General features: G+C 32.7%; 1 protein-coding gene across 1 annotated transcript; it reads right to left on the reverse strand.

Moving 5' to 3' along the window:
- Positions 1–7,648: 7,648 nt before the first annotated feature.
- LOC116776540 (probable cytochrome P450 9f2) lies at positions 7,649–11,656 on the reverse strand. The gene is made up of 10 exons (XM_061521298.1): positions 11,384–11,656; positions 11,161–11,324; positions 10,504–10,620; positions 9,750–9,955; positions 9,545–9,680; positions 9,375–9,452; positions 8,898–9,116; positions 8,285–8,382; positions 7,943–8,111; positions 7,649–7,860 (listed from the first exon to the last, which is right to left on the reverse strand). Exons 1-10 carry the CDS (start codon positions 11,590–11,592, stop codon positions 7,688–7,690), a joined length of 1,569 nt encoding a protein of 522 aa, XP_061377282.1. The 5' UTR covers positions 11,593–11,656; the 3' UTR covers positions 7,649–7,687.
- Positions 11,657–11,875: the final 219 nt, after the last annotated feature.

Here is an 11,875-nt window from a genome sequence, read left to right on the forward strand (position 1 = left end):
GATATTTTTTTGTTAAAATTATTGTGGTTCTCCAGTTACATATAGTCTCCTTAAAATATTATATAATATAAGGATGAATCCTATATGTATGTAAAATTTAAACTAACCATGAATGTAGGACACTATGGAAAGGTTTTTCGAAATCGATATAAGTGACACATACATTTCTATTAAAATTTGAATGCAAAGTATTGTCGAATCTATAATTAATTGTTCTTTGCATCCTCTGTGGTTTTGCCTGCATCTCTTTTGTTCCTCTGACATGACATTCTGTGCTTCCAGGTGTGACACTATCTTATTGATAATGCAGGATGTGATTATTTTATATATTGTTGGTAGGCATGTTATTGAATGGTACCGTGATGGGTCGTGGTTGTTTTGGCTTTTTGGTAGATATGCATGTAGGTAAAACCGGTTGTTATAAAATTTGGGAGAGCAGCTCTACGATTAATTAGGTCTAAAATTGTTTTCGTTAGAATATCATATAAGGACGTAAACTTTTTATGCCAGGAATTATGTATCTGGTCTATTCCAGCAGCTTTCCATTTCAAACTTCAGTTAAAATATATAATTTTAATTCTATAAATTCCATCTGTTCCATATATCTCAATTTCTGATTCTCTTCTTCAAACCACTTTGCCTATAAGTTGTGATTGGTCCTTTTTTCCAAATCCCTGCTCAGTAGTTTTTAAGTCCATCTTTATTTGGTATTTGTTCTTCATTATTTGTATTATTCGAGGTAGTACTATTTAATTATGTATAGAAAGCTTTTTCGTTGGTACAATATAATTTATTATCTTGTTTTCTATTAAGTGCTTTTCTGTATCTTGCCAGTCTATGTGCTTTTAAATATAGTTTTGCTTGAGAGTGTCTATATATTCTGGTTTCTTGTTTTTTTTGTTCGTGGATAGTGTGCAATTTCGTATTTTTAAATATTTTCTCTACTTAGTTATAAGTTTTTGAGATCTATTGCCTTTTATATATTGAGTTAACCTACTAATGTCTGCTCTAAGCTTTTTAATATCGATTTCTAATCTATATTACCAAGCTGGCTTATGATTTGTTTTTCTTCTGTATGCTTTTATCTTCTACATTTCCTGATTTTAATTTATAGCCAAGTTTTGTTATTATTAGTAAAGCAGAACAATATATTAATGTATGTAGATGCAGTAAATCGGAATCTAATGAGAAAAAAGGAGGTAGTATACGAGTATTAAAGGTGTAAAGTAGATCATAAAGTAATTTACTCTCTTTTAATCGCGGTAATTTTGGTCGGGTTTTAGGATCAGTACCTTGAACTTTCGTTAGTGCCGTTTCTAAAAGATTCTTTAATTCTGTAATTTCTAAGCTTAGAGTGTATTCTACTTCTGTGTCTTGACCGAGTGATGTCAATTTTGTCTGTGTAAACGCATCATATTGTGTAATAGTGCCAATTGTGGAGCTAGAAACTATATTATGTGTCTTAATTAACGGTTGTGATTGGTTGAATGCGATGATGTATCTGTTTAATGGTTAAAATCCGCTTCCCTTCTTAATTGTTTAGTAATTTTCGATTTATGCTGAGTTATTTCATCCTCACTTATTAATTTATTTCTAATTATTAATCTTCTTTGATCTGCGATACGTTGTTGACTTACTCTCCAATCCGGATATTTTGTTTTGAATTTGTTGAATAGCCGTTTAGGGAACATACTTTATCGGTTTCCATTTTTTACAATATAAAGATAAGTACGCATAATAAATAAGTTGACTTCTTTATCCCACTTCATGCGTACTCAGGGCTTCTCTGCTTTGGTGGTTGCAGGTTGTGAACTAGAAGCTCCCTGCAAAAAATCCTCAGTTGGCCTGTTAAAACTAACAGCAGAATTTTGACTAGTGCTAATAACGGGTAAACTATTTTCGGCTGTAGATACATTTTTGGGGGGAACCCGCCTGCTCAGTCCCCTACCGCCAGTGGATCGCATACTGTAACACTCAGCGCTGGCTCCGGTTGTGCCCCGGCGACTCCCGGGCAGAGGCCCTATACGTTATCTCTTTGAACTTTTCTCTATGATGAATGGGTTACCATAGCCTTATTCGCCGCATAAGTTTCAAAAGTATTCGTGTCCGCCCCCCACGTGGTATTAGACTCGGACGTAAGATTGGATTTTGGGGGGCTTATTAGCATTATTATGTGATTAATTTTTATGATAATATTAGGTGAAGTAAATGATAAAATTAAATTCAGTAACACAATACAAAAAACTTCACTTAAGAGTGTAATAAAAAAATGTATGATAATATTATGAATAAGTATGATTTAAGTTCCATATATAATCCAGTGTGATTTTCATTTCATTCTCAGTCATTCATCATTCATAGTATCATTCTCATTAAAATTCTCAGTTCCATAAAATGTCATGAGAGTACAGTAATGTGTTTCAAGCTCTGGTCTTAATCCTGTTTTATTCCAAAATTTGAATCTGGTAAGACATTATGGTGATTTTCTTTGTTTTTTTTAAGTTTTGTTGAAGCTGAACTGAACACTTGTTCTAGACTACGTTATGAATGGCTTAATTTCAAACTTTATTGGCAAATCTATCAACTTAAGTACTATTAAAAATGTGTTAGTTTTTTGATTACACTTTAATAACTGCCCACATTATTAAATACATGTTGCATTGCTTGTTAACATAGCGTTGAATCAATTCATCATCGAGTAACATGACGGAATTAGTTTACGGAAGATATTTCAAGAACAGATGGTCTTAGTATGGATACGCAATTTAATGTCACTCAACGCAACAAACGTAAATGGACCGCTGACTGTCCATGCAGTACAGAACTTTCAGAAATGCGATCTGAAATGACTCGCATTAGCTCACTCCTGGAAAAAATTGTGAGCTTGTATGTACAGAATGACAGAAGATAGCAGTATAGTAATTCGGATATAAAAATTCAACTATCTGACATAAAGACCACTACTGAACATAATTTAAATTCTGTACAAAATAAGGTAGATGGTGTTATCGGTCAAATCAATGAAATAAAACTGTCCACTGCCACTGCCACTTGGATGAATCGATTGTTGCTTGTGAAAATAAAATAAAACCCCTTGAAGCTGAATTCATAAAGATAAAACAATCTTCAGAAGCACCGGGTTACTCGCAAAATAAGATTACCTTTTGTGAACAAATTGTCAAGGAGGTACAAAGACGCAGTAACAGGAAGAAAAACATTATTCTTGTTGGTCTGCCAGAACAAAAGCATTCTCAAGCGGAGGAAAGAAGACCGAAGGACGAAACCGATGTCCTAAACGTCCTCTCTTGACTTAGCATAGACATTCCGAAACCCATCAACATTTTCAGAGTTGGTAAACTTAACCAAAAAAGAACCCGTAAAGTTAAGGTGTGCTTCGATATACTGGGTCCAGCCAAAGTACTGCTCTGGAATAAAGAAAGGCTTCCTTGCGAAATAAAAAGGTACTCGGATCAAACACCTGTACAGCTAAATTTTATACAAACAGTCAAAAATAATCTGAAGCTACGAGAGGAAAAAGAGAAACAGGACTTACTATCAAAAACATAAATGGAACACCAACTATTGTAAGAGTTGGTTAAAAAAACTGAAAATCACTAGCGCACCGAATATACCAAATATTTTAAATATAAACACGCATATGATACTACAAGATTATCGAGATATTCCATCAAAAAAGGCCCGCTTCTCTTTTCTTTATCCAAATGCTCGAAGTATACGCAAAAAAGGGAAATTTGATGAATTAAAATGTATCATTCGTGCCGTCCCAAACACCATACATGTCATTTTGATAACAGAAATTTGGATAAGTACAGAAAGGCAAACATTGCAACTTCAGCTACCTAACTACAAACATCACTACAATATTCGGGATGACTCAGTTGGCGGTGGAGTGTCCGCATATATCCATAACGGTTTTAAACATAGCCTATCGTACAACAAATACATCGGAGGAAACAATTATCTATGGATAAAATTGGAGAAATGTGGCCTAGAGTTGGCCTAAGGTTAAGAAATCCTTTTTTAAAAGAGAATGTGAAACAAGAAAATCAATACTGGACCACGTGAGCACTAACTTAACTGAAGATACTTTTAATATGATACTCTTTAACTCTCTACTATCCGACCATAACCAAATATATGTAGAAATAAATAAAATTAAACCACCTCCTAAAACATACAGTCAGTATGAGGTGTGTCAGTGTTATTGCAAATACTATGACCGCGTTGAACAAAAGATATCTCAACTAATAAATAGTAAATATACACAGCTTGAGAATGAAATCAAGCTATGCTTAGATATCAACAAAGTACGGAAAACCAAGTTCCTAAATCCACCACAGAAAGATTGGATAAATAAGAATATTATTTCTGAGATTAATGAAAGAAATCTGTTGTGGCAGAGGTATAAGGATAATCCGAGTGAAGAGGCGTTGAAGAGAGATTTTGTTGAGAAAAGACGACATGTAGCCAAATTAATTCGCGAGACAAAATATCAATACTACTTTAAAGAATTCGACAAATGCTGTAACAAACCAAAGAAAAAGTGGACATTGATAAATACTTTAGCGGCTAATAAATTTACTTGTAATAGTTTTCCTACTGAGCTCAAAACTGGTTCTCAAGTAGTGACAGATCCTCATAGCATATGTCAGGTATTTAACGAGTACTTCTCAAAAGTTGGGCTCCAGCTGGCCGAATGTATTCCTAAACATTACTATACCAATTTTTTCATGCTACGACGCCAACTACCCTACCAAAAAAAAATATTTCGTCTTTTGATCCCTGTACCGAGGAAGAAATCTAAAATATAATTGTTAAACTGGACTCAAATTGTAGTGTTGGTTTGGATGGAATAAGTACAAAAGCTATTAAATTTGTAAGAAATCTGATATGTAATGAACTAACTGAGTGTTTTAATGTACTAATGTGTGGCGGTACATTTCCAAATAAGTTAAAAATCGCAAAGGTTACGCCCATTTATAAGTCGGGATCTACCACAGACCCAGGTAACTATAGACCCATATCGGTGCTCAGTCTTGTCAAAAATTTTTGAAAAAATATTATACACGCAATTACAAAATTATCTAAAATCAATTGAATTTATTTCTAATCATCAATACGGTTTCAGACCCAAAAGTAATGCAACTACGGCTACCATCGACCTTGCCACTAAACTAAAACAAAACATTGACCGCAAGAACGTAGCATTAGGGATTTTTATCGACCTCAAAAAGGCCTTTGACACAGTAAGTCATCAGCTACTTTTAAAAAAGCTAAAATCCATAGGTCTCACTGGTAGAGCACTTAAAATATTTGAATCATATCTCACAGATGGAACCCAAATAGTAAAGTCGGACAAAATTCAAAGTAGTGCATTACCAATTCCCTGCGGAATGCCACAAGGTTCAATGCTCGGGCCTCTCCTGTTTGTAACATCTATACATATAATAAGACAGTAAAAATCGAATGTCTATACATTAAATATTTTTCCAAAAAACTGATAGGAGGCCATTAAAGAAGAGTCATAGAAACCAAAAAAACAATTTTAAAATTTTTGTCTGTCTTGTACGTTATAACTTCAAAACCACTCTACGGATTTGAACGCGATTTTCACAGTTGGATGGAAAAAACATGTTCTAATATATGTTAATCTTAATATTAAAACTTATGAGAGGTAACAAAAATAACAAATAACGCAGTGGGCGCGGGCGCCGTTGAAGTGTTGAACACTGTGTTCGATAGGTGACGTTGATAAAATAAGTCATCAACCTACATCGCGGTGTTAAGATTCTCCGTTGTGTAATGACTACCAGGCGGTTCGAAAGTTCATTGTAGTTAGTTGGTTGTGGTTCTTTATCATTTTTTATCATCCCTTTTCTGTATGTAATTATTTTAAGTTTGATATACATGGTTATGCAAAAAGCGACCAACACTCGGGCGGAGCCGCAGGCAACAGCTAGTGTATAAATAATATATTTGAGCTAGGCTTACATACATGGCCATATAATACGTCCTTATTTTATTTTGGACCTTCCATTCAAGACTTAATATCTAAAGCTCAAGAGCATCTTAACACTTTACATCGTTGGTTCCAATATAACTTGTTCACCATTAACATAACATCGTATGTCATTTTTAAACCCAAAAATAAACGAATAGCTACGTTTTCTCCTTTTACAATTAACGTTGAACCCATTCAACAGTAAACTCACGAAAAGTATCTCGGTCTCCATATTGACAGTCAACCAAATTGGAATACCCATTTGCATCAAATTAAAAGCAAATTAACATCACTGGGCGGCTCACTCGGTAGTATTACAAAATGCATCCCTGGTACCATAAGATATACAATTTATAATGCTTTAGTCAAACCACACCTATTATATCTTATCGAGATACGGGGAACCGCAGCCATATCTCAAATAAATAAATGGCAACGCCAACGAAATAAAATCATAAAACTACTTTTTAATTATCACTTTCTAACGCCTACAACAAAAATTTACAAAGAAACTAAATTAATAAACATACAAAAATTGTACAAATATAATATATGCATATTTATTCGAAAATATTTTAATAGGGCTATCCATACTAATCTTTCGTTCTTAAAACATAAACAAGTTTCTGATCGTAGCAGTCGACGGGCTAGTCACCTCGTCGTACCGACACATCGCACGTCATATGGCAAAACAATGATAACAGTCCACGGAGCGCGGCTGTATAAAAATATACCTCACATATTAAAAATGCTGACTTATTTCATATATTTAAAAAAACTTTTATCGAATTATTGTTTATTGAACAATAATTGAATTCTATTCGTCATAAAAATTTGAATGGATTTGTGAGATGATACGAATCCGAGGTATTGATTTTGCTTATTTTTGTTTTTGTTTTTGCTTGTAAATTTGTTCTTTGTTTTTTTTAAGTATACCTACATTAACATAATATTATACTAATCCATATTAATATTATAAATGTGAAAGTAACTCTGTCTGTCTGTCTGTCTGTCTGTCTGTCTGTCTGTTTGTCTGTCTGTCTGTCAGTCTGTCTGTTACTCAATCACGCCTAAACTACTGAAACAATTTGCACGAAATTTGGTATGGAGATACTTTGATACCCGAGAAAGGACATAGGCTACTTTATATCCCGGGAAAATGACGCATTCCCATGGGAAAATTCAGGTGGGTCGATCGCTTTTACCCTTAAACTACTGAACAGATTTAAATGAAATTTGGTAAGGAGATAGTTCGATACTTAAGAAAGGACATGAGTTACTTTTGACCGCGGGAAAACAACGCATTCCCATGGGAAAAATTACTTTTCTGGCCAAGGAAGGAAAAACAAAAAACATCGTATATAAAAAAGTATTGCAGTAACCTATCTTCTTCTAGCAAAAACTAGTAGTACATATATTGGCAACGACGATAAATTGTACTAAATGCTGTAATTTATTGTTATCACATAAGTGACAATGTTTTTGTCTTTGTTGATAATGAAGTTCTTTAAACCAAAAAAAAAATATTGATTACAATACAATACAATTTAAAACATAATTATTTATTCATAGATTTGTATTATTAAATTTTATTATAAAAACATGAAAAAACTTAATTAACTTTCAACATCAAATAAATATTAGTTTTGGACTTTCCCAACATTATCAATTATCATGTCTGGGCACAAATTGGACAATCGAGCCATCTCTTGGTTGTAAATTAAAAGCGTGCGGTTTCAAAACCACAGGGTCCATAGTTTTCGTGCATTTGACAATCTTGTAGTTTGACACAATGTCAAAGATCAGAATTTTAAGTTCCAGTTGCGCGAATCTTATCCCTGAAAAAGAAAAAGTATTTCTGGTAACATTAACACATAAATGTTGAATGTGAATTAAAAATTAATTTGTGAAACGCCATACCAATGCAGTTCCGCGGACCCATGCCAAAAGGCATATATGTAAATGGTTTGATTTTATGCTTGTTCTCATCGGAAAATCTTTCGGGATCAAACTTTTCAGGGTTGGGATGGTGAATGGGGTCCTTGTGGATACAATTAACCATGTTGTAAACAACATCTCCAGGTTTTAGCTGAAACCATAAACATAGGCTAGGAAATAGATAGGTATAGAAACAAGGATACAAATAATATCATTAATATGTATAAAACAAAAATGTTTTCATGTGACATATTATTGGGTTTTAATTTAAATTTCCACAAGAACACTTTTGTTTGTTATACTTATATTATAGTTATAGCTTACTTGTACAGGCTTCAACCCTTCTCTGGGTGGTGGAAGTTCATAAGGAAGAGTGCAGGTTCTATCCAAAACGAAAATGGTCGACCATTTCCTGGAAGTCTCTAAAAATAAATAAATTAAAACTGTGTACCTCTAATTTATCTATTTAATGAAAGTTAAGTGATTAATGTCCACATTGACAAAAAATAACTAAATACCATTTTGATAAAAATTTCTGCTTTTTAAAATAAAAAATAACAATGAATGCAATGTAGTGTCATTTGTCAGTCTAGTATTGTAATCAAAATGTTATTTGGCGTAAAAGAAGAAATTGCAACTGTCATGACTGGCAAAAAATATATTTTAATCTCTAATGATAAAAAAATGTCAAGAGATAAGATTTAAACGTCTACAAAAATATTATAATTTTACTCTGCTTATCTTTATCGAATATCAGATTCAATGTCAATTAGTAAGGTGACCCTTAACGGTGACGAGCCTGAAGCAATATTAGTTCCTATTTTAATTTGATAAAGATATCCTTATTACCAAATATGTCAATGATCAATTTCAATCAAATACAATGCAAAGATGCAAGAAACAAATGACGATAATAAATCGTGAAGAGTGTTCTCACCACTTAAAACCCAATCTAGATATTTTAGATTGTGTATATGCTCGAAGGTAATTTCTCCGTGTTTCTCTTTGAACTCTTTGATCTCTTGATACAACTTCTCTTGGACATCGGGGTTCAGGGCTAATTCATGAACGCACATGACCAAAGTTGATGCCGAGCTTTCATATCCAGCGGCAAAGAATAGGAAAACTTGGCTGGAAAGCTCTTCCACTGACCATTCTGAAATGTAATGATTATTTCCCCAATTTAATCTTAACTTTTTTTCTGTTAAATTAGATTTTTTATACTAATTTTATTAATATTTTTATGCTTCAGTTAGCTTTGTAGGAATTGAAACATGACAAACGATGAATTTTGCGAGGCTTATTAAAATATGTAGTATTTTTAAAATTAGAATAGATAAATTAGATACCAACAGATATAAAAAATACTTTCGTTGTTTTATTGAAATGCATCATTATATTTTAGTGAACTCACCCTTTTCAGGTCTTTGTTTGAATGCTTCGTTATTTTGTGATTTGTTACCGTTTGCGTATCTCTCATCTTTCAATGTACCTAAATATAAAATGTATTATGAGTAAAAGATTAAGTACAATGCAATCTGATTGTTATCTAGCAGATAAATATAAAATAATGTTTTTGTTCACCTTTAGAAGCTTCCATCAGTAATTGTATCATGTCAGGTCTGTGAATATTGTTTTTTTCTCTATGTTGTATCGTGTTTACAACTATTCCTTTAAAGAAGTTCATAATTTTATTTGGATATATCCTGAGGCCCAGATTCTAAAAAACACTTGTTTTGTATTAAGTCGTTTAACTTTTGATGCATTAATTTTCAAATATTCAATGTACCTTTGTAATGTTAGGAAACAAAGCTACAAGAATCGAATAAATTTTTTGGAAGAAAGTAAATGTAAAAAGATTTCTGCCGACGGTGAAAAATTCATTGTCTCGATCCTTAACTGAATTCACCGGAAGACCGAAGGCAGCCGACGCAATGACGTCATTCGTATATCGTCGCATCAGGTCTTGAACATCAACGTCTTCATTTACGTGACCTGCGTTAGAGAAGAAACACACTTCTAATGAAGACATTCGGCAGTTATAACTTTAATTATTGTACTCGATACGAGCTCTGACTTTCATTTTCCGATTACAATAATTTCGAATAAACCTATTCGCAACGAAACGCGAGGAGTTTGACAACATTCACATCCGAAGTTTAATTAGATTGAGACGTCATTAAAAGTTAGCAAACGTTATGTTAACATAATCCGTACTGACTAGCATAAACATTTGTAATGTCTCATAGGAATTTGATTAATTTGAAAGTGTATTCTTTGCTTGTAGTAACTTATAATTGCTGTTTAAATTGCTTTCCTTGTTAGCATTGGAATTTAATCAAACGACATTAACCGTCACAAGGTCTACGATAAACATAAAGCAATCCTTAAAGTTAATTCCTTCATGAAGAGGTCATTGTAATTTCAATCGAAGTTACAGTTAAGTCGATTATTAGGATAAATGTCTTTGTATCCATATTACTAAAAACTTCAATATATAATACAACATACATATAGATAAATAAATAAATATAGATAGATACCTTTTAGATATTCTACAATGTTGGAACTGATTTCGCTCATGAACGGCATCATTAGTCGCATCTTGGAGCTGGTGAACGCTGGGCTAAGGGTTGTTCGCATGCTGTGCCATCTCTCACCTAAATACAATAAAATCTATAATTAATAATAATGTATAATATTAACTGGTGAATAAAAATACGGTAACATTGTGTTTTATTTCAAGTGTTCGCAAAATACGATAACATATGTTAACAAGTGAAATTTTCTGAAAAGGCCAGAATAGCAGAAGTTTAAATATTTCCTTGTATGTGATCTAATGAAACGGTTTTCATAAATATATTTAGATTTTAAACAGACATTCTTTCAGGCTTGTAGTTATTGGACGCTTTATCTCCTTTCTGCAAGAAGATCTCTCACCCCAGATAATATACATCCTAATTGTAACATGTATAATATTTACAATTTGTTCGTCTTTGAACGATTATAAACATCAAGTGCTTATCCTAAGAGTTATTTTATTAATTTTTTTTTAATTGTTCATGACATATAATTATGGTCAAAATAATCGAGTTACTATTTAAATTCATGTAACTTATATCAGGTTGAAGTTACAATATTAGTAGGGTTTTGTAAGGAACGGATTTAACAAAACATAGTTTCAATATAAACAGTGTTACCTTTCATAAAGAAAAGACTTCGTCCAAAGAGAGGCTCATTTTCTTCCGGGAAGAAAATCTTATGGTCAGTGAAATGTTGAAAATCCTTTACTGTGATATTTCTCGTGATCTCAGGATCTCTAATAATTATTATCTTAGTCGTGCCTTCAATGTAGCCCACATATCTGTTAACGAAAAAATATAAAGAACAATTTCTTGATCTGCGAAGGTATTTTAGACTTACCTTTCCTCTGAGAAATCTTTGTATACAGCTTCAAGGTCTTCCAGAACATGGCTTTTTAGAAACGAGCTTTTTAAATTATTGCCAAAAAAAGGAACACCGGATAAATATTTTATGCCGCGATCATCGAAATATTTATGAATGCTTTTGTGTATATAAATAAAATATACTATGAGAGAAGTCAGTAGAATCACAACAATTTCGGTGATCATTTTGGTTGGATCTTCTATAACGTATTATCTCATTCGCGAGCCGTTATGTAATAATAGCGACCTTATATAATATAAACTAAGTTTATTTGAATCGTCAATACTAGACTATTAGTTCCTTCAATGACTTTTATAGGGCCGTATGTAATTTTTAAATAGTACAAGATAACAAGATAAGAACAAGATACAATACAATAACAAGATGGCGGTCATAAATGCAGTAGTATTTTTGTATAATGATTTTTTTATATGTAGAGTGCTATATGCATGTACAGAAGTCGATTAT

Source organism: Danaus plexippus, chromosome 8 (assembly GCF_018135715.1).
Source record: "Danaus plexippus chromosome 8, MEX_DaPlex, whole genome shotgun sequence".
In the NCBI taxonomy this organism is placed as follows: domain Eukaryota; kingdom Metazoa; phylum Arthropoda; class Insecta; order Lepidoptera; family Nymphalidae; genus Danaus; species Danaus plexippus.

What these genes read in the sequence shown, in the direction of transcription:
- LOC116776540 (XM_061521298.1), bottom strand. Translation starts at nt 11,592, where the DNA reads ATGATCACCGAAATTGTTGTGATTCTACTGACTTCTCTCATAGTATAT. An exon ending in AAGTCTTTTCTTTATGAAAG is followed by an intron (nt 10,621 to 11,160) that starts GTAACACTGTTT and finishes TATTGTATTTAG; the next exon opens with GTGAGAGATGGCACAGCATG. An exon ending in CAAACAAAGACCTGAAAAGG is followed by an intron (nt 9,117 to 9,374) that starts GTGAGTTCACTA and finishes ATTACATTTCAG; the next exon opens with AATGGTCAGTGGAAGAGCTT.